Source organism: Pristis pectinata, chromosome 2 (assembly GCF_009764475.1).
Source record: "Pristis pectinata isolate sPriPec2 chromosome 2, sPriPec2.1.pri, whole genome shotgun sequence".
Classification (NCBI taxonomy): Eukaryota; Metazoa; Chordata; class Chondrichthyes; order Rhinopristiformes; family Pristidae; genus Pristis; species Pristis pectinata.
This window is the reverse complement of record NC_067406.1, coordinates 19096506-19120620: the sequence shown is the minus strand read 5'-3', so window position 1 is coordinate 19120620 and position 24115 is coordinate 19096506. Positions and strand designations below refer to the sequence as shown.

The window sequence follows — 24115 nt, the reverse complement described above, 5'->3', positions numbered from 1 at the left end:
ACTAATATCTGACTGGCACTGTCCAAATTTATTTCACAAGGGAGTCCCACATCCAGCAAATCTTCATGCCGTTATTGTGTGCTCTACTTGAAACAAAGCCCCCGGGAGGATTGGAAGTGGGATTAGCTCAGAACAGTCCAAATATCTCTTCCTGTGCCATAAATCTCTATGATTCTGCTAAGAACAGAGGCCAGTTTTAACGTACTGTGCCACCAAACTCCCAGAATCTGATTCTATAATCTGCAGGAGTTATACCACTAATTTTTAAAATTTATTTAGCAAGAAAAACAAATTTAAAGGAACTTTGAAAAAGTCATGGTGGTTGACAGTGGATAGAGCATCAGTTAGAGCAGAATGATACTTGTGAACATTCAGTTGGTGGTACAGCACAACCAAAAACATTGTGCCAATGTTCTAATCAATGCTGGGGGGCAATTACCTTTACATTGAGTATTCCTGGCACATCACTGTTAACAATGTAACCATTCTATTCCATGGAATGCAATGTGTAGTTATTTCACAGTGACTGAATAATGATGAGCACTTGAGTGGGGGGAGGCTGCTGTGAGAATAAACACTGTCATTGACCAATTTGGATGCATGTTCTGTTGCTCTGCTGGAAATTCTAGAGATCAGATCAGATTAGTTTATTGTCATATACACCAGGGTGCAATGAAATTCTTCCCTCGTTGAAGCTCACAGAGTAAACAGTATACATGGTAATAATGTACAACAATAAATACAACGACAATGGCAAAAAACAGAATAGTGCAAGAGTACTGCGGTTCACTCTGTTTCCAAAATTTTAGTATTTTCATAAAAAGCCCACAGCTTAAAAAAATTGAATGGCCCTTATTAGATGAAAGAAATGAAAGCGGCCACAACAGATTAAGCCTGTGCAAAAGGTACATGGCCCAGGAAAATCAAGCTTATTTGTCTCAGTTGAGGTAAGAGTATTGAAGGTATTTTCCAGCTTGAACCTTTGCTATCTGTCTGTATTGCAACTACTTTAGACATGGATTATATCCCTTCAATGTAATTTGGATGCATCTCTATACATCCTTAACTTAAAGCATTCAGTCAACGGAACTTGAAGGATGTTTAGAGCGGTGGATTTATCATTAGTGCCTGTTCACCGCACTTTACCATCAACAATGGAGTTGACATTAAGTTCAGAATCTATGCTGGGATGCAATTAAAATAATACAAGACTGAGACTTACCATGGAAGAAATAGGTCTGTGAATGTTTCCGCTGTAGTGAACAGTGCAAATATGATCCAGTACATCATCCATTTTACCTGGTTTAAAAAACAAATTTAAAACATGATTTGATTCAACTACATCTGACTAAAGAAATGAAAGCAAGGTACAAACTGTGCATCAAATTGATTTTGAATAATAATAAATAAGCTGTTCCATGACTTAAACATGCTGAAAAAAATTACTTTATATAAAAAATATTTGTCTCCAGCTTAGAAGCTGGACACAGAAATTGGTTTTAGTTCTTTCATTTTACTGAACCGGTGTCCACATCTTCCAGTCACTCGTTAGTTGTGCTGGGAACAGCCAGATGCATTTCTCTAGGGAACAGGCTGTTCTCTGTATTTTAACCACTTAAGTGCACCCATACTTTTCACAAGAATACAAGAAAATAGGAGCAGGGGTCGGCCAACAGGTCCCTCAAACCTGCCCCACTATTCAATATGATCTGCCCCAGGCCTCAACTCCGCCTCTGTGCCAAATCCTCATCACTCTCAATCCACTGATCTTTCAAAAATTTAGCTGCCTCCACTTTAAGTACATACAATGACCTGACCTCCACAGCTGACAAACTTCCACAGATGTACAACGGAAAGCATTTTGACTGGTTGCACAATGCCCTGATATGGAAACTCCAATGCACAGGAACACCAGAGGCAAAAGACAGTAGTGGACTCAGCCAGTTCAATCATGGCTACAGCTCTCCCCACTACTGAAGATATCTACAAGAGGTGAAGGTGACATCCATCATTAAGGACCCCTACTATCTGGGCAATGCCCTCTTCTCATTGCTGCCATCAGGCAGGAAGTACAGGAGCCTGAAGACCCACACCTCGGGGTTCAACAACAGCTTCTTCCCCACCGCCATCAGGTTCTTCAACCAACCTCAAAAACCCTAATACTACCTCGAACTATATTTCTCCTTTTCTCTCCCTCAACTTGCACTAATGTTGTTATGTTCATTTTGTTTATGTTATCGCGTGTTATGTATAATTTATGTTAATTTAAGTTTATGTTAACTTATGTTGTTCATGTTTGTAACATACTGTACCGCTGCTGCAAAATGCTAATTTTCATGGCATTTATTCTCTGGGTTTGTATGCCGATGACAATAAACTTGAACTTGAAACTTGAACTTGAACTCTCTGGAGCAGGGAATTCCAGAGATTCACTACACTAGGTGAGAAGAAATCCTTCTGTTTTCAATGACTGCTCCCTTATCTCGTAACCCTGACCCCTCAAGATGTGGACACCAGTTCAGTAAAATGAAAGGACTAAAACCAATTTCTATGTCCACCTTCTAAACTGGAGACAAATATTTTTATATAAAATAATTGTTTTCAGCATGTTTAAGGGCAGGCACAGTAGTATAGCAGTTAGTGTAACGCTTTACAGTGCCATTGACCCGGGTTCAATTCCGGCCTCTGTCTGTAAGGAGTTTGTACATTCTCCCCGTGTCTGCATGGGTTTCCTCCGGGTGCTTCGGTTTCCTCCCACATTCCAAAAGATGTACAGGTTAGGAAGTTGTGGGCATGCTATGTTGGTGCCAGAAGTGTGGCGACACTTGCGGGCTGCCCCCAGAACACTCTACGCAAAAGATGTATTTCACTGTGTGTTTCGATGTACATGTGACTAATAAAGAAATCTCATCTTACCTCATCTGGGACTCTCCCATAAGTAGAAACATCTCAGGATCCGCCTTAGGATCTGACATGTTTCAATAATATCACCCCTCATTCTTCCAGACTCTAAAGAATACAGATCGAATATTTTTAGCTATTTGTGATTGGACAACCCTCTCATCCCATAAATTAGCCTAGAGATTCTCTTCTGTTATTACATCCTTTCTTAAATATGAATTCCAAAAGTGCACACAGTATTCGTTAGTACCCAATACAATTGTAACAGTCCTTCTCTATTTTTAAACTTCAACCCTCTGGCAACAAAGACCAATATGCCTTTTGTCGTCTTAATTATTTGCTGCACCTGCCTGCCAGTGTTTTGTGATTGGTGCACCAGAACATCTAGATCCCTCTGTACTCCACTTACGTGCCGTCTCTCTCCATTCAGAGGATAGTCTGCTTTTTGCATGACCTCACATGTTCCTACATTAAACTCTATTTGCCATGTTTTTGCACTCTCATACACCGATATATATCCTGTTGGAGAATCTAAATATATTCACTGCAACATGCCCTCCCGTCTATTTTTGCATCATCAGCAGACGTAGGCACCATACACTCTCCTTTCTCCTTCTGCAACTCATTAATATACATAGTAAATAATCGAGGGCCAAAGACTGATCCTTGGGGCACAACACTAGTTTTCCAGTCTATAAAAGATACACATATGCTGACTCTGTGTCTTCTATGTAATAACCAGTCCTCAATCCATGTTACTTCTCCCAATACCATGAGCTCTAATATTGTGCACTAGCCTATCATGTGGCACCTTATCAACTCAATAGACCCTGACTTTAAACAAAACCTCCAGTGAGTAGAAATAGATGATGATTTAGAGCTTAAAAGATTCACTGGTCACCAAATAAAATTAGACTGCACTTTGCCAGCACAATACAAGTCCTCCCATTCATTGACTAAATACAGGATACTTTATTCTACACTGTCATAAAGTATAAGGCAGCCACATAAGATGGAGTTCAATGCACAGGTGTGATCTATACATAGGATATAATGGTAGCTTCAGTTAAATTTCACTTCGTGTATCTGCATTCAAATATCATGCACATTTACGAGAACAACTGTGTGCAATATCCTTTTATATAGAACCCAAAAAGTAATTGGAATTCATTCTCTGTTGTGTGTCATTGTGCACATAAAATATAAAAACATTTTGAAGTCGATGGAACTGAACTTTGAGCAGCTGAGTTCAATGCACATTTGTAACATCAAACATTTAGTGCATACAACAGAGGATGAATTTTCAACCTCCTGAATACTGTAAAATAAGAGTAACAGAGACTGAGTATATTAAAAACAAGTTGCAATATCAGCATTAAAAAGCTGAAATGGAACTGAATTCACATTATCAAAACTTCCACAGGCATTGAAGGGACAGTTTATCCTCTGCAAACTTCCTTCCTTTCTTTTCAATTTTCTTTTCTCCTCTTGTGCTTTTACCACCAGTCCATTATCCCATCCAGAGGTTTGGGGGATCTAGGTTTTGTAGTGTAGCTCCAACAAGTAGTTAGAAAGGCGAACAACATGTTGTCCTTTATTGCAAAGGAGTTGGAGTTTAAGAATGGGGTGGTTTTGCTGCAGTTGTACAGGGTGTTTGCTAGGTCACACCTAGAATACTGTGCACAGTTTTGGTCCTCTTATCTAATAAATGGATATAGTAGCTTTGGAGGTAGTCCAAAGGGGTTGCAGGCTAATTCCTAGGATGAGAGGGTTGTTCAATCAAAAAAAGGTGAGACAGGTTGGGTCTGTATTCCTTGGAGTTGAGAAGAATGGGTGACCTTATTCAAACTTCAGATCCTAAGGGGACTTGACAGGGTAGATGTTGACATGTTTTCACTAGTGGGAGAATCATAAACAAGGGGATAGAGCTGCAAAATAACGGGCCAGTCATTTAAAATTGAGGTACGTAGAAACCCAATCATGAGTAGCTAAAACAGTTAGATCTGGGTTCTTCGGAGTTTGGAAGAATGAAGGGTGATATTATTGAAACATGTAAGATCCTAAGGAGGCATGAAAGGGTAGATGTTGAGATGTCTCCAATTATGGGAGAGACTCGAATGAGGGGACAGAGTTATGGCATAAAGGAGTAGTCATTTAAAACTGAAATGTGTAGAATTTCTTCTCAAGAGGGCAGTGAACTCTGGAATTCTATGGCCCAGGGGTGGTGGAGGCTGGATCATTAGATATATTTACAGTGGAGATCGATAAATATTTGGAAGATTGAAGAATTGAGGGTTATGGAGAACGGGCCCAGAAGAGGAGTTGAAGCCGCCGTGGATCGGCCATGATCACATTGAATGGTGGGGCAGGCTTGGTGGCCTACCCCTGCTCCTATTTCCTGGTTTTCCCAGTTCACAATGCACAATTTTCCCAGTTCACAATTTTCCACATGTGAACTGTGGCAGTCAGGACCAGGCAGATTTCTTTTGGACTGTGGGGAGCAATACTCCCACAAATGATCCAATCTTTACCTGGCCCACTCAAGGGTCACTGGTGAGTCACCTGATGTAGGAAACCCTGTGTGAACTTGGGCCCAGGAATAAAGAGACCAGTCAGAGAGTCACTGTGATCACTTAAACACAGATGAGGAAATGAATTTGCAATTCTCCCACAAGAACACATGAAAATAGGAGCAGGGATAGACCACCAGGGCCTTCAAGTTTTCACTGCCGTTCAATATGATCATGGCTGATCTACACCAGGCCTCAACTCCTCCCGTGTACCAGGTCCCCAGAGCTCTCAATCACTGATCTTTAAAAAATTATCTACTTCCAGTTTAAGTGCTTCTAATGAGCTAGCCTGTACATCTCTTGCATTAGCGAGTTCCACGCCAAGCAGTCTATTGCAGCCATTAAACCACAGACCTTGAGAAACGACTAGGTTCCAGATGAAGGGTCTTGGACCTGAAACGTCAACTGTCCGTTTCCCTCCACAGATGCTGTCTGACCCGCTGAGTCCCTCCAGCAGTTTGTTTTTTGCTGCAGCTTCCAGCATCTACAGTCCCTCGTCTCTCCAGAACCAAACCAGTGATTTATGATGTAATGATTAGTTCATCCCTCTCAGTTTGTTTCTTTTCTCCTACCACTTATGGATACTCAAGCTTGTCATAGTCAAACTACTAATCACTGATTTACCTTGTGTTTCCTCTTATCCTTTATGATCTTTGGTGGTTGCCTATACTTTGTGCCCCACCCATTTCCCAACTGTCTTAATCAAAAGAAGAGGGATTCCAGGGATGTGAAGGGACATGGGAGACTGGAATCATTCCCAGGCTCTCCCGGTAGGGAGAGGTGTTCAAATTTCTTAATAAAATTTACACAACCAGACTGGTAACTAGAGACACAAATGTAAGAAATTTCACAGAAGAACGAGGGGAGATCTTGGGAGAATATGTTTTCATGCAGTGAGTTACTAGTATCTGGAATGTGCTGTCTGAAGTAGTTTCAATAGTAACTTTCAAACGGGTATTGAATATAAACTTGAACAGGAGCAAATATCTACAAGATAAGGGTGTAGGAATAATTGGATAGTGCTTACAGAGCTAACATAGGCATGATGGGACAAATGGCCTCTTTCTCTGCTGATTCAGATTAGTGAAGATGGTGAGTAAGGGGTGGTGAGGAAGATTGTCCCAAGGTGAAATCATAAGAGAACTGGGAAGAGATTTTCCAGAGGTTTGGTGCTACTGGAGGAATGCTGACCACTGCTGCGGGAATTACTCGTGTACTAATAATAAGTGTCAATACTTACGTATTCTTTGACATTCTTTGTTTTTACAGCCTTGTATGAAGAGTACGCTGGGTAAAGTGTGCCAAAAATCAGCCTGCAAAAGATGACATCCATTACGATAACGCACATCATACACCATTGATATATTAGCAGAAAAGGCAGTCCCAAATAATGATGCATGTCCCTAGTGCGGAGGACCCCAAATATTAGCTGTGGTGGCTTTCTTGCCTTTAAACTGACTGGTTCAAGTTCCTATCCAAAACTGTGAGCCCTAAGTCCAAGCAGATATTAAATTGAACTGTTGGATATGCTGTCTTTCAGATTAGACATTAAACTGTGGCCTAATCTGCCTTCTCAGGAGTGCATAAAGCATCCCATGATGCTACTTTTAAGAAAAACTAGTGAGGCTTCTTTTCTCCTGGGTAGGGATAGCTCTATACTCTCTGATGAAAAGAATGAGTGGTGATTGCATCAAGCCACACATGATTTTGAGGGGAATTGACAGGGAAGATATTGAGAGACTGCTTCCATTATCCAGAGACTAGGGTTAGGGGGCATAATCTCAGGATAAGTGATTGGTCATTCACAAATGAGATGACAAGAAAATAGTTTACATAGAGGGTACTAATCATTGTAATTCTCTATCTCAGGGCTGTGGATGTTTAAGTCTGAGATCGATAGATTATCAGGCACTTGGGAACTAGAGGATTATGGGATCAGGTAGGAAAGTTGATGAAGTACCAGGTACACCATTGAAAGGCATAGGAAGTTTGAGTGATTATATGGCCTATTCCTGCTCCTACTGCTTATGTTGGTACATTTTAAATCCCATGGACCTTTATAAATCTGGCCCCTATCGCAATGCTACATGTTACTGTGTGGAATCTGGCCATGCTCGAAAATAATTACACTTCAAAAGTTATTAATTACTTGCAAAGTACTTTGGAATGCCCAGGGATACTGAGAGGCTCTATCTAAAGGCAAGCTTTTCTTTCAAAGGAATTGTATCAAGTGGCTGAGATTAGTAAGACTTGGTTGGTTGGCTCAAGAGTAAATTAGGTAGAGAATTATTCCTTATAGAGATAAGCAGTGAAAGACTACGGCCATATTACAAGTTTAAAAGGGTAGCAAAGTACAGTTGGATTGGAAAGTTGGGATAATCACATTGAGTTTGAGGTTTAAAAACCTAAAGACTATGGCATCATGAAAGAACTCATGAATTTGTGAGCAGGTTAAGGTGTTACAGAAGCATACAGGAGTCTGAAAGGTTCTCAGGATGGGAATTCCAGGGGCTGGTGGTCTGAGGTACACAGCAAGAGCTTGGAAAAAAGGGTGACCATCCATTTCAAGTGGTGCCAGGAGCCTATGCAAGTATCGTCAAAGCATGCTGAATTGACAAATCCTCTTCCATACCATACACATGTGCGCATGACAACAGCTCAAAGAAATACAACACAGGTAAAACAATGCACCATGAAGCGGGGGTTCTATACTGCTCAAGGTGCCCACCTGTGGATGAAATGTTAAACTGAAGCCTTCTCTGCTGTTTCAGTTGTTACCTTGAGTCATTAGATAAAGTCTTTGGCATAGAAGCAGGCCATACAACCCATCCACTCATCCACACAACCACCTTCCCATCAAACTCAAGCACTATATCATTACAAGGTACAACAAAATGTCCCAAAAGCAACAAGGGTCAGGACATATGAGATGTATTAATAAGTAATGTTTTGTTAACAGACTAACAATGTGTAAATATTTATTTAATAAAAAATCATAATATGATGTATTCAACAAACAGTTTGATAAGGGGAAAGTAAAACTACTACTAAAAGTTTACAGTCAGCCAGAAATGGTCCACAATGAACTCAAAAAAATCTGTTAACGGATAAAATGTCCGAAGATCAATGTGAGTAGTCAAAAAGGAACTTAATGTGATGCAGAATCAGCTTATGCCCATCAGGTCCAATATCTTATCAAGATAAATATCCAAGGGCAACTAAAGAAGTTAGGAAAAGAACACTGAAAGAAAAGCCTCAAGGAAAAAAAGAGGATCTGAGGGCAGAGTGAAGTTAATGATGTAGAGGGCCTAAGACTGAGTAGACTCTGAAGATGGAGGATGGTCTGTTGGTAGAGCTAATCTGGGACTGGAATTGGGTCTGAGGATGGAGTTAGTCTGAAAGTGGAATTGGTCTGAGGGTGGAGTTGGTCTGCAGATGGAGTGGGATCTGAGGATGGAGTTAATCTGAGATTGGAGTTGGTCTGATGGTGGAGTTGGTCTGAGGGTGGAGTCGGGTCTGAGGACAGAAATGGTCTGAGGGTGGAGCGGGGTTTGAGGATGGAGTTGATCCGAGGGTGGAGTGGGATCTGAGGATGGAGTTAGTCTGAGAGTGGATTTGATCTGAGGATGGAGTTGGTCTGAGAGTGGAGTTGGTCTAAGGACAGAGATGGTCTGATGGTGGAGTGGGGCCTGAGGATAGAGTCGGGGCTGAGAATGGACTGGCGTCTGTGGATGCAGCAATGTCTAGATGAGGATCCTGGTGTAAAGGTGTCAGCAGCAGTTTATTAAGTTTCAGACCTGCACAAGCATGCAGTCAGTTTCTACTGTTAAACTGTATAGGGTAATTTTACAGGGTATAGGGTAATTTTATAGGGTAACTGTAAAATTACTTCTTGATAGCTGCAGTAGTTACTTTCTGTGGCATTGTTAAGTGCTGTTGGGCATTTAGCTTTCCTGAAGATGCGGGGAATTACATTGGATTTGGTCAGAGGCAATAATCAGGCAGATTAGATTTTGCTGATCATCAGATGATACTCCTGATGTTCAGTTTTATTTAAGATTATATTACAGCCAGTAAATCCAATCTCAGCAACAGTACAAAACTGACTTATCTAACCTCATTTAACCGATTCTTGCTGGGAAGCAACCGATTCATATTTGTGTCTCAACATTGGCACGGATTTTGTGGTTGTACCAATGGTGAGATGAGTGGCGTTCACCGTTATTACATTGTGAACCATACAGCAGCGTCAGAATTTCCACCTCAGGCCTGGCAGCTTGACCCAAGCCCAATGGGAACCGACTGTAGGAAGTCCCCAGGTTCCGTTCCCTAAAACTGTTTGTAACCCTAACTGCTCATAAATTGGAAGTGAATAAAAAGTGTGTGGGAGAGGATCACGGAAACAGCTGTGATGGGAGAGCGAGCTGGCACACAAAGAGTGGCCACCAGCTGGCCTCACTGACACAGTGAGTGAGCGAGTGAGTCTGCTCAGAGCTCCCAGCTCTGCTTGGCTTCGCCCAGCCTGATTGTTGTAGCTCGGGAGGGGGTGTAGAGAGGAGAGGAGGCATGTGGAAATGCCCCATTCCCACCTGGCAGAAGATGCCTTCAGCCCCACAGCAGCTGGCAAATCCATCCCCATCCATCCCGCTGACCTCCCAAACACTTGGCTGTATATACACAGGCACGGTAGTGTAGTGGTTAGCATAACGCTTTACAGTGCCAGCGACCCAGATTCAAATCCTGCCACTGTCTGTAAGGAGTTTGTACGTTCTCCCCATGTTTGTGTGGGTTTCCTCCAGGTGCTCTGGTCTCCTCCCACATTCCAAAGACGTACGGGTTAGGAAGTTGTGGGCATGCTATGTTGGCACCGGAAGCGTGGCGACACTTGTGGGCTGCCCCCAGAACACTCTATGCAAAAGATGCATTTCACTGTGTGTTTCGATGTACATGTGACTAATAAAGATATCTTATCTTATCTTATCTTATCTTATATACGGGGTCACATAGGTCGGGCGTTTGTAACTCCAGGAGGGATTGTACATGTGTCAGGTTTCAGCTTGGGTTGGGCTGGGTGTATATTCTGCTATAGCGTTCAGGTTTGGGTTTGGTCGAGCCAGTGGTTTCTCCGGATTGGGAGGATTTGCCTAAGGTTACCAGATATGCCATCCTTGCTTGATTATTAGCAACACAGGTGGAGCACAGCAAGTCTCCCTTTCCGCTTCTCTGTTAATGGCCCTAAGTTGATTATGGAAAAAAATTGACAAGACCTCAGACTCAGGCTGGGTTCAGATTGGCAGAGGTAGGGTTGGGCTTGAGTCAGGTTTTAATTTCATACCAGAGCAAATCTCTATTTCTGTCCATGTGTAATTTACGGCAGGAATCTGACAGGCTTTAGACACTTCAGCCATCCTCTATTATCTGGGCTATTTGCCGCTCTCTCCAACAGAATCGAGAGGATCAGCTGAACCTTCATGAACTTAGGGTGTTTACAGAGTGGACTTCCTAGAAATCTTTTGCTTTGTTGCATATGGTCTAATGGCATGCCCAGATATAGCTAGGATTAGAAAACTCATCAGTTTTCTGGAAAAAATAAATGTTATGATGTGGATATCAATTCCCTCATAATATTTCAAAACATAGTGGCCTAGAAATTCAAACCCCAGTTGGTAGCATTAAGTGCAATAACAGTGGCACTATCATTGCACACAGCTTCCACAATTCACTGCTGCTGCCAGATGGAGATGAAATTCTAGAACGAGTTGATCGAAGAGTCCCACAGCACAGAAACAGACCCTCTGGCTCACTCTGCCCATGCCTTTTATCAAGTACTCAGTTTTTTACCTTACTTGTAAATACTCTAAACTTTATTTAACACTCTGTACAGTGTTTAAAAAAAGCAATTGAAAGTTGCACTTTTCCCTTGCTGGTTTGCTGTCCATGAGAACTTGTTAATGTGGTTCGCTGGTCAGCCAGCTTGTTGGCATCACAGCTGTTGAGTACCAGGGATCACCTTAAAATGACACCTGTGACATTTGATGTTGGCCTACAAGAGAAATTGGTGCATCCTCGTAGGAAGCTCACTTCAAGGCCATCATTGAGCACCGTGCTTCACCACTGACCAGGAAATCTTGGTTCCTATTTGACAGCAGTGGTCAAATGACAACTTATGGAAGCATGGTGGTTAAGTCGAGAGTTCTGGATCATGGATCCAAAGTCATGAATTTGAATCCCAGCATGGCAGATGGGGAATTTAAATTCAAATAATTAAGTAATTGTGGAATTAATGCTTATCTCAATTAGTTGTAACCATGAAGGTTGTATCAAAAACCCAATTGGTCCATTAATGTCCTTCAGAGAAGAAATATGCCACCCTTAACTTGTCTGGCCTATATGTAACTCTAGACCCAACGATATGGTTGACTCTTAACTATCTCCTCAGTTCAGGGGCAATTAGGCTCAGTGACTCCATGCATTTCAATGGAGAGGAAGAGCTGAGGGGGAGAGAAGTAAGCTTCAGATGTTTAATTTTTTGGAGGATTAATTAAATTTAAAGATATATTTAATTATTTTCAAGAGTTCTCCAATATTTGTAATTATTTTAATTTTGCTTACTAACTTAGGAAAATTAACAGTTAAGAAATTGACCAGGATACCCTCAATAATTCTGCACTTCTTTGAAATTATTTCCTGGGATCTTTAATGCCCACCTGGGAGAGTAAACAGGACCTCAGTTTAATGTTTCTTTAAAAAAAAGCAGCAACTGCATCAGTGCAACACTCATGTCATCCTAAATTGTGCTCAAGTTTCTAAAGTGGGACATGAACCTTTAGCCTTTGAGCCTCTCTCTTACTACCAATATTGTAGATGAATACTATAAATCAAAGCTTGTGCTAATATCAGCAACAAGGTAAATAATAGATCTGGGGACCCCATTCTGTGTGCATTAGATATCATCTTCTTACAACATATCTCTAACTTGCATAAAACACTGACTTTTCATTCTTTCTTTTTTTTTAATTTTCCTCTTTGTGTCATTGCATCATTTTTGACTGTGTAAGCAGACTGAAAATCCAGTTTAAGGTCAGTGTTCTGTGTAACACAGAGACACATTGTAAGCCAAACCCTTTCAGTGTATGCCCTAAGGCATCCTGACAGCAATGATGCATTTGGGAGAGGAAACAATACATATGGCAAAAGGCAGAAACAACCGCCTACCCTCCAAATGATTCTCTCTGCATATATCCAAGGACAGTTATTATCACAATTCCTGCTCTGTTGGATTTTTTATTGGACTCATTTAGTCTCTTGTTCCAAACATTCCTGCTTTGTGCCAAGATGGACCCTTGACCTCACAATCGACTTGATTATGACCTTGCACCTTCTTCTCTGCCTGCACTGTACTTTCTCTGTAGCTGTGACACTTTACTCTGCATTCTATATTGTTTTACCTTGTACTACCTCAGTGCACTGTGTAATGAATTGATCTGTATGGACAGTATGCAAGACAAGTTTTTCGCTGTACCTTGGTACAAGTGACAATAATAAACAAATTTCAATTCCATTTCCTTATGCCACCTATTTCTTTCTGATATTCCCCAGAACCAGGGCCTCAACCCAAAACATTGACCATCTCTTTGCCTCCATAGATGCTGTTCAACCCATTGAGTTCCTCCAGCAGTTTGTTTTTTTGCTCCAGATTCCAACATCTGCAGTCTCATGCGTCTCCACTTCAGAAGAAGGGATTTTTACCAGCACATTAAAAAAGCTCAGTTGGATATTAGAATTTTAACTAATATCTGCATTATGCTTTCAATAGTATTAAAGGGGTTAAGGTGACGCAGGTGCTAGGTATTACTTTTAGACAAACACAATAGCCAGTATATGCAGGATGGTCATGTGCCATTAACTCCTATCTAAGATATGATATCTTTATTAGTCACATGTAGATCAAAACACTCAGTGAAATGCATCTTTTGCGTAGAATCTTCTGGGGGGCAGCCCGCAAGTGTCGCCATACTTCCGGCGCCAACATAGCACGCCCACAACTTCCTAACCCGTACGTCTTTTGGAATATGGGAGGAAACCGGATCACCCGGAGGAAACCCACGCAGACACGGGGAGAACGTACAAACTCCTTACAGACAGCGGTGGGAATTGAACCCGTGTCGCTGGTGCTGTAATAGCATTACGCTAACCGCTACACAACTGTGCCTGCATTGTTCTGCATCTTCAGTTGTTCTTGCAATCAGAGGTAACAACTGAGTAGGATTTGTTTGCATAATAAATGTTCTTAGATCTGTGTCAAGCTTCTTTTGTTTTGCCTCCACTTCTATTAGGTCTTACCTCTGCTTTTTGGGGGTAGGGGTCAGATTCACTGCACAGAGTATTACTGAGGTGGTGTGACATTTTTCTGGGCCCCTATGTCAATTGTTCCTTTCTGATATTCCCAGAACCAGTCCTGATGCAGGGTCTTGACTCAAAACATTGACCATCTTCACAAGGGGCGTAGATAGGGTGAGTGCACTCAGTCTTTTTCCCCAGGGTTGGGGAATCAAGAAATAGAGGGCATAGGTTTAAGGTGAGAGGGGAAAGATTTAATAGGAACTTGAGTGGCAACTTTTTTTACACAAAGGATGGTATATATGTGGAGTGAACTGCCAGAGGCAGTGGTTGAGACAGGTACAATAGCAACTATTAAAAGGCAGTTGGACAGGTACATGGATTGGAAAGGTTTAGAAGGTTATGGGCCAAAAGCTGGCAAATGGGACTAGGTTGGATGGGGCACCATGGTCGGCATGGAACAGTTGAGCTGAAGGCCTGTCTCTGTGCTGTATAACTATGATTATGACCCTGATCATCCTCCCTGGAGGTTCCTCAAATTCACATTCTTCACAACGGGCTACAGCTGTTTGTAGGGACGTGCCGGATTGTCATGGCTTTATGAGGGGTTTACTGTTTTTGTTTTTGTCAGAGCACCTTATTGCACTCTGCTTTTACTATTTTGGTGTTGCTAAAGGAAATGAAAGGTTGCCCAGGTAATGCCAGGTCCACAAGAAGCCGAACAAAACCACTCCAGCAAATTACTGCCCAATCACTTTCCTCTCAATCTTCAGCAAGTTGACTGACGGCATTGTCGACAGTGGTGTCAAGTGCCACTTAAAGTAAACTGCTCACTGACGCTCAATTTGGGTTTTCCAAGGACCACTAGGTTCCAGACCCTGGTTCAAACACGGGCAAAACTGCTGAATTCCAGAGATTAAATGCAAATTCAACTCCTTGACATTAATGAACCAATGGATCAAAGGAGATACAGCTCCAGCTCCAGAGCTGTCTACGACCAGAGGTTTCAGCTGAGGAGCAAGAGGTTTAGAGGGGATCTCACCCGAACAGTGGCTGCAATGTGGAATGCGCTTCCTGAGAAGGGAGTGGAGGCAGATACTCTTACTGCATTTAAGAAGTATAACTGGACAAGCATTTGAATCACTAAGACATAGTAGGTCACAGACCAAGTGCTAGTTAATGGAATGAGCACAGATTTGAATTGAGCAGAGACCACAAATTGACGTGTTGGCAAGTAGACTTGTTGGTCAGAACAGACACAAGCCCGCGTGCTGTATGACTCAGTATGACCTGGATTCAGTTGTGCTGATGAATTGCTGTTAGAGTAGTGGGTGGCAGGAGAATTGGGAAGGAAGGGGTAAGTTGAGGGGCACGTGCGAGAGAATAGGTTACTGTGAAGCCAGCGATTGCTCTGAGATCAGCATGGATTTAAGGCGCCAAATCTAAGCCATAAGGAAATATAACAAGTATGTGAGAGAAAGAAATGTGACTTAGGGTAGTAGCAAGAAGCCCTAATTAATGTGAAATCAATGGTAATCAAAAGAAAAACTCTTGACTGGCACATAGGAAGAAGGTTTTAATTGTTGGCAGGTGGGTCAGTCACCTCAGTTCCAGCACATCATGACAGTGGTTCAACAAGGCAACTCACCACAGATAATAAACCCTGGCATTGTGAGTGATGCCCATTCTCATACCAGAATAAAAGGGCCATCAGCATTTGTTAAAATGTACAACGATAATTAGCAATTAAAAGCAAACAGTGGAAAAATAAACTGAACCATATTGAATGTCAGTGTCCAATCAAACAGGTACAAACATTGCTCCTTTAAACCATTTTCAGTCTGTTAAATTGAAAGCATGCAGTAAGTTGCCACATTTCCTCTCCAATTTCCTTCATTTTCCTTGTGGTAGATATTGTTAATGAGTAAGATGCTTTTTCTTTAATTCTACCTATTGTTTCAAGATCAATAACAACATTGATGAAAGGTCATTGACCTGAAAAGTTGACTCTATTTCTCTCTCTCCCCAGAGGCTTCCTGACCTATTGAGTATTTCCAATATTTTAGTAAGACGTTCCCACATTATTTTTATTTTAGTAATAACCTTGATGCAGAGGTAATCAGAACCCCAGTGAGCAGTCCATGCAGGGTATGACCTTGTGTGACCTAACTGTTACACAGCAACAATTCAACCTCTTTTAGCATTTCGACCGGCCTGTGCTAAAGCAGCCAGCAGCTTGTTCTGCTTTGTTCTCAAACTAAAAGCACTGCTGAAAGTCCGCTCTCAGAGTGACAGTGGTAGCACATTGCCTTCACCAAAGGAAAGGTCTGTGGTTCTACAGCAACTTTTATGACCTCAGATGCTGCCGAAGCCCTTTAAAGTCAATAAGGTACTTTATGAAATGGAGTCACCATTCCAACATAGGAACCATGGCAGACAATTTGTGCACAGCAAGCTCCCATAAGTAGGAATCAGATAACATTGGATCACCAGATAATTTATTTTCCTGGTGTTTATTGTGACCAAGGACAAGATGGTGAACAGGACTCCTTTGTACTTCTTTGAAATACCACCTGGGATAGTTTACCTCCACCTGTGAGAAAAGACCCCTCTGAGGGAAGGCACTTGTCATTGCATACCATGTCCTTAGTCAAGATTGCTGTGTTCGAGGAGACTTCCTGGGGTTTCCACCATCACACAGTTTAAGTACTCCGACCAATGTCGTGTATTACAGCCACTAGATGCCGTGTGCATTTTTCCCAAATTTATTTTCGGGATCTGGGCATCACTGGCAGAGCCGGCATTTATCACCATTTGGAATTTGGTGGTCAGCCTCCTTCTTGAAACATTATAGTCCTTCTGGTGAAGGTACCCCGACAGTGCTGTTAGAGAGGGAGTTCCAGATTTAGACTATGTCATAAGGAAACATGAAATGGATGTTGTCAGTGTTTATGTGGAGCTTATGGTTGTGTTTCTGGATGATGTGCAGTTTAGAAATGAAATGAGCCAAGGAGAGAAGTTCAGGAGATGCCAGAGACACTGTTGCAGGAATGGGAGTGCAGGTGACTGGCACTGAGTAGGTCAAATTGGAAGCTGGACAGTCCATCCATTTGGATGACTTCTGAAGTATTTGTAAGCTCCAACCCCTCCTTGCCAAGAAAGGCCAATGTTCCATTTGCCCTCTGAACACTCACTGCACATGCCCACGTTCATTCAGAACTGGACACTGGCTCTGTGAATGGTACAACAGGGTCCAGCAACCATTCACAAACACCTGCTTCCACTTCTCATGCCCTGACTACCGCCTTTCGTCCATCTGAGTGTACTCATCCGCATATAGGAAGCAGCCACCATCCCGAAGGCCATGATGAGAGCATCTTGACACACCTTTCCTGTGTCTGGCGGGCTCTTCACATCCCAGTAAGAGGGAGAATGGGGAAGGGAGGCGAACTGTCGCTTCCTGCCTCACCATGTGTCTATTGTTAGCACTTAGTGAAAGCAAACATTTGAATAGAGAATGACTTCCTAGTTAAACATCTGCTGGGCAGTCAATGAAAGTGCCTCATAAGGCGGTGCAGTTTAGCTGGAATCCCCAGCGGCCCGGGTGATCTGCTTTAAGCCAACGCCCGGCTTCCAGGCGCATCCTCATCTCTCCTTAGTGCTTGGTATTCACGCCTACAGCTGGGAACCGAGCGATCAATACATCTAGTCTTGCCCTGATTTTGCTCGTTTAAAATCTCCACCTCTCAGCTCTACCATTACCCCAGGGTATTTCGTTTCTTTCTAGAAACATAGGATATGTTTGTATTGTTTTCTTTATTAGGGAAGTATTGGGGTGGTTTTGGGTTTGGAGAGGTGCATGGTGAGGCACTTGGTTCAATGAGCTGCCTGTCCAAGCCCAGACTCGCTCTGAATCAGCGGATGCAGCAAACGGAGTGACTGAACCCTCAGTCCCTTGCCCTCTCTCCATCCCACAGCTTTCGTGATTAAACAACACACGCAGGTAAAAATCCAATCATTTGCGCGTTGCACTTAGTACTCTCTGAATTACCAGACTCTGTATATGAAGCCAAGCCCTCCACTTAAAACGTTTACATTGCACAGTGTAGAATTATTCAATGTTGCTGACCAGAACAGGTCACATCTTACTGCAGTTATATTGTGGAGATCACTCCTGAAATATTGTGGCATCTTTACATAAAGTAGTATATCCCTGGAATGCGTTGCCTGATAGGGTGGTGGAGGCAAATTCACTGGGGGCTTTTAGGAGGGGCTTGGATGGGCACATGAATGAGAGCAAAATGGAGGGATATGGGCATTCTGTAGGTAGGAGGGATTAGCTATGTCGGCACAACATTGTGGGCCGGGGGGCCTGTTCTCTGCTGTACTGTTCTATGTTCTATATTCTTACTACAGAGGGAGTTCCAGAAGGTTTGGGTTTCTGGGATGGCAGGTCTATCATATGAGGAGAGATTGAAAAGACTAGGCCTGTATTCTCTGGAGTTTAAAACTGAAAGATATAACATTTGTGGAAGGCTCCACTGGATAGTCCTTTGAGGACAGAGATGAGGAGATACTTATTAACTCAGATGGTGGTGAATGTTTGGCATTCTCTACCCCCGAGGGCCCCGGAGGTTCAGTCACTGAGTGACAAACTGGAGGAACTCAGCGGGTCGAGCAGCATCCGTGGGGGGAAGCGAATTGTCGACGTTTCAGGTCGAAACCCCGCATCAGGACTAGACCCGCATCCGGACACCAACATCTGCTGTCTCTTGCGTCTCCAGTCACTGAGTGAGATTGATGGGTTTGTGGATATGGTAGGAATCTAGGGAGGTGGCGATACTACAGAAAACTGTTGTTGAGGTAGGTCAGCCATGATCTTGCTGGGTGCTGCAGCGGGGTAAAGGGGGTAAATGGCTTGCCCTGCTCCTATTTCTTATGCATATAATGGCAATACCAATCCCAGCTGGTGTAGACATGATTGTGAAATTCCAAGGCAGCATTCCTGCAGTGCGGGATTTACCTTACACACGTATGTGCCCAGAAAATGGATTTCACCCTCTTTTGGTGTGCCAAAGTTGTGCTCATGTAACTTGAATGCACAGTTGGATTACCCCCAAAATATTATGATAGTGACAAAAACCTATTCAAAGCATTGATCATGTGCTAAAGCAAAACATGTGGGCTTCCTATCAGGACCTCAATCCAGAGCTCATAGCTGCCACATCACTGTTGCACTGACTGCTGGGAGGTGAGTCAGCACTTAAAGATCTCTCCCCACAGAGACCACAGAAAAGGCTGCCATGAAGGTGAGGGAAAATGCTGAGGGGAGAAGATGTGGCATTTTCCAGTCCATCTGGGCACACCCATTCCCCCTCCACACATCCCATGTGATCCTCTGCCCTCATTTACTCCTCTGCCACAAGTGACCCCAAAGCAGGCTGAGCACAGCATGTGGCTCATGACAGGTGAAGGGAGTGCCACTGATTAATGGCTGGGAGTGACAGTACGCAGAGTGCTGAGGCTGGGAGACACAGTACGCAGGTCATCAATATCACAGTGCTGACACGTGAACTGCCCTCTCATTCCCAACCCTGCGCATTGTGCCCCTTGTCTCTCTGTGAATGACTAGTGATGGTTGCAGTTTGCCTCCAAAAACTCCAATTTCTGCCAATGGGGAAGGAAATGTGTACTGTGTGACTGTGATCTCATTAGGTGCCTAATTAATGCCAGAGTGAATTGTCTACAGAATTGCTCAGGATAATTCCCTGACTGCTGTGATTTCACCCAAAAGTGGTCACTAGTGTAATCTGTGTACAAGAATTGAGTGCAAATGGCTCCAAATTCTGTGTCCATAACTATCCTCCACTTATAGGCTGGGAAAGCACCCTGCCTTTAACGAGGGAAGTTGCTTCAGCTTTATCCAAGTGTTCTGTTTCCTGTCCTTCATAGATACTTCTTTCTAAAAAACACTGTGGAGGAACTTCCTTTACTTTGTATTTGCTTTGTTTACTGTCCAGTACACTTGCCTACTCATTAGCTTACTCAGTGGCACAAAGCCTGAGCCTTCTAACACACCTCACCAGTGCTCACTTACCAGCACTTCTCCATTTTATCCCATACCCTTTACATTTACTGTTATAATAGTCTAACCCTAGAGCTCCTTCTCTAATGACACTGTGGGAGTACCTTCACCAGAAGGACTATAATGGTGGGTTTGTGTAATATTGGGATCTGGTAGGTTTGTGTTGTGTTGTGATCAGGTGGCGGTATGCTGTGTTGGGATCCAATGTGTTGTTACTGTGTTGGGACCTAGTAGATTTGTGTTGTGTTGGGATCTCCTGGGTTTGTGCTGTTGGGATCTGGTGGGTGTGTGCTGTGTTGGGATCTGGTGGGTGTGTGCTCTGTTGGGATCTGCTGGGTGTGTACTGTGTTGAGATCTGCTGGGTTTGTGCTGTGTTAGAACCTGGTGGGGTTGTGCTGCATTAGGATCTGGTGTGTTTGTGCTGTGTTGGGACCTGATGGATTTGTACTGTTGGGATCTGCTGGCTTTGTGCTGTGTTGGAACCTAGTGGGGTTGTGCTGCATTAGGATCTGGTGTGTTTGTGCTGTGTTGGGACCTGATGGGTTTGTACTGTTGGGATCTGCTGGCTTTGTGCTGTGTTGGAACCTAATGGGTTTGTGCTGTGTTGGGACCTGATGGATTTGTGCTGCATTAGGGTCTGGTGGGTTTATGCCGTGTTGGGATCTGCTGGGTTTGTGCTGTTGGGATCTGCTGGGTTTGTGCTGTGTCAGGATTCAATAGGTAAATTGGTAAATTTATTTTTGTCACATGTACCCAGGTACAGAAAAAAACTTTGTTTTGCATGCCATCCATACAGATCATTTCATTACAACACTGCATTGAGGTAGTACAAGGGAAAACAATAACAGAATGCAGAATAAAGTGTTGCAGTTACAGAGAAAGTGCAGTGCAGGCAGACAATAGGTGCAAGGCCATGATAAGGTAGATTGTGAGGTCAAGAGTCCATCTTATCGTACTGGGGACCGTTCAATAGTCTTATAACAGCGAGATAGAAGCTGTCCTTGAGCCTGGTGGTATGTGCTTTCAGGCTTTTGTATCTTTTGCCGATGGGAGGGGGGAGAAGAGAGAATGTCCGGAGTTGGTGTTGTGTTGGGATCTGCTGGGGTTGTAGGGGTATGTTTAGCAGTGATGTCCAGCAGTCTTGAGTTGCATTTATGATGATGACTAAACATCTCACGTGGAGACTCAACATCTCACACTCAGCAGGTCTGACATCATCCGCAGAGAGAGGGAGGGTTAGGTTTCAAGTCCAATATCATTCGCATCCCAAGATTTCATGTTGGGATAACTCCCAGTTTTGGGAGGGACGTTCTGTGAGCGCCCGGGGATCGGAGGTCCGCAATGCAAACACTCCCCACTGCAAACTGGCAAACTATCGGAATAAAACAAAACCATAACACAGAAACATCCAGGGCCGGCAGAGCAGCTGAGTTTACACCCAACAATGAATCCAGTTGGATCAGACCCAGCGATTGCGTGCAACCTGTTTATTGCGAGATTCTTTTTCCCAATCGCATGTTTGCAAAATAAAAAAATGTGGTGGATGGGGTGGGGTGATCACAAAACGTCTCTTTGAAGACAAAGACAAAAGATGAAATCAGGAACACGCAGAAGCCTGTTACAGATTCCCCCAGAGCACTGGAAGAAAGGACTCGGGGCTAAAAAGAGGTCCGATTTTTAAAATGCTTGTTATGTCCCCACTTCACTTCTAACCTACCGTGTAGGTGTTGTCGGAGCTGAGTGCAAGCCTCAGCAACAACCTCCATCTTCACCAGCTGCTGTTGTGACCCAGGGTGGCCTAACCGAACACGCTAGTGAAACTCGATCGGTGTGGGTCTAATTATAAATACCGTTTAATGCGGCTGTGATCTGTGCATAGCCCCAGACCCTGCCTGCAAGATATGGGAGGCAGCGTCCTCTCCCCAGCAGCTCGTCTTTCTCTGGACAGCAATGATTTCAATCTCACGCCCGCAGCCCTTATTATAAAGCCAGCCCCGCTATCGACTAATGAATCAGCTCACACGCACCACTCCGTCCCTTCTCTGGATTGAAAGAAATCCCAGATTTGCAGAAATTACCATCGGTCGACGTGACACACCTTCAAAGCTGCCGTCAACTCGGAACTGCCTGCCTCAGACCCTGAGCCAAACAATTCGCAACATTATTTACAGGAGACCCTGGTTTATTTATTCCATTTGGGGCTTTGGTAACGCGAGGACGTCGCTCATTCACTGATAATATATAAACCTGTCAAATTCCACCCACCCTGATATCCCTAAAACATACAAAGAATTGCACCCTTCTTTTAGGGCGGGGGGGGGGGGGGGTGTGATTAGATGTTGGATCGAAAAGAGCATTTTAAATAAATAAGGAAAGCGAGAGTATTTCTGCCGCTGTGTGCATCTAATGAGCTGTGGTATAATGCATTTTTGCAAACAATCCATGACAGCTGCAGTATCGAACGACAGCGGGAAAAGAAAGAAACGCGAACATTGGAGAGAAAATGAAACACCTTAAAACCTGCAATACTCACACGACTAGTCTAGAGATGATCCATGAGACCATGGCGCTTGGAAGAGCTTGTTTGTCTGCGAGCGAGGGAGGAGTTTCCTCTCTAACGGATCCAGGGCTCGACCATTTGTACGTTTCGTCACCCCCACCGACAAGCCCAAGTGTTCCGAGGGGATAACGGAGAGATAAGGACTATTCTTTAACCACGCAGGGCAGCGGGTACTGCATGAGATGAAAGGTCGTCCCTACACCACCTCCCTCGCAACCGAGCTCCAGCTCTGTAGGACACCATATAAGGCAAACAAACTGTCAAAGGCGAATAAACCAGCAGTTTGTGCGTTTATAATTCCCCGCTGGTGATCATCCGGGATGATAAACTGGAATAAATTTCTGCTCACCTCCAGGGCACTTTGTGCTTTGTCATGGTTACTTCTGGACGTTGCATGGTCACCCTGTTCCCAGCACAATAGCGATGGGCCAAATGGAGCTCATCTGTGCTGTGTCATTGGAGACACGAGAGGGAAGATGCTGGAATCTGGAGCAACGCACAAAGCGCTGGGGGAACTCAGTGTGACATCTGTGGAAGGAAATGGACAGTCGACAGGTCGAGATGGAGGGTCTCAACCCAAAACATTGACTATTTCCCACCACAGATGCGGCCTAACTTGCTGAGTTCCTCCAGTGCTTTGTGTGTTGTGCTGTATCATTCTGTGAGGTACAGTATATAATATCATGAGGGGCATAGACAGGGTGAAGGCACATAGTCCTTTCCCAGGGGGCTGCTAAAAACAAGAGGGCATCGTTTTATGATCAGAGGTGAGAGATTTAAAAGGGACATCAGGCCCAGCTTCTTCACACAAAGGGTGGGGCGTATTTGGAATGAGCTGCCAGAAATAGTGGTTGAGGCGGGCACATTAGCAACATTTAAAAGCCACCTAGCTAAGTGCACGGATAGGAGAGGTATAGAGGGCTATGGGCCAAATGTGGGCAGATGGGACTAGCTCACTGGGCAACACAGTCAGCATGGAAGAGTTGGGCCGAAGGGCCTGTTTCCATGCTGTAGGACTCTGTGACTCTATGACCCATTATAAGTATTTTTTTACATTTATGTTGACAGATCGGGCCTGAACTTGAACTTGGCAGGTCAGGCGGTTATCACTCCCTGCGCGCAGTGGGGCTCTGCAGTGTGCTGTTGGTTGGAATCAGTGGGTGCTGGTTCTGTACATCACTTCAGGGAGGAACTGAACTGGTTCTTGGTGACATCATAAAGAAGGTGCACTGTTTAACATGTTTTCTTCTGTTCATTTACAGGATGTGGGTGACCCTGAGAAGGCTAGCAATTGATGTCCATCGCTAACTGAGAACGTGGTGGTGAGGTGCCACTGTACTTCTGTGAAGGTGCTCCCACAGTGTTGTTGGGGAGGGAGTTCTGGGATTTAGTCCCAGCTATGAAGAAGGACCAGCAATATACTTCCAACTCTGGATGGTGTGTGACTCGGAGGGGAACCTGCCAGCGGTGGTGCTCCCATTGTGCACACCAGGATCATGTGCCCACCCACCCCCCCTCCCCACTCTGCTTCCATTGGTCTGAGAGAGGTAGAGAAGAAATGATATGGAGTGTGTGGAGGGGTGGGGGTATAAGGTGTCCAGTCAGGACGGTACAGACGGTGTGAATGTGGGGCAGGAATACTAATGGAACAGAAGGAAA

The 24115-nt window shown here is 43.7% G+C and overlaps 1 protein-coding gene across 3 annotated transcripts in view; it reads right to left on the bottom strand.

Annotated features, from left to right (window-relative positions):
- Window positions 1–22679, bottom strand: part of reep1 (receptor accessory protein 1) — a 76836-nt gene extending 54157 nt beyond the window's left edge. For all 3 annotated transcript variants that reach the window (XM_052041716.1, XM_052041727.1, XM_052041738.1), the window contains exons 1-3: window positions 22430–22679; window positions 6712–6784; window positions 1223–1299 (exon numbers count right to left, since the gene is read on the bottom strand). In XM_052041716.1, coding sequence (XP_051897676.1) covers window positions 1223–1299; window positions 6712–6784; window positions 22430–22461 — 182 coding nt within the window. In that variant the 5' untranslated portion in view covers window positions 22462–22679. The remainder of the gene's footprint in view (window positions 1–1222; window positions 1300–6711; window positions 6785–22429) is intronic.
- Window positions 22680–24115: the final 1436 nt, after the last annotated feature.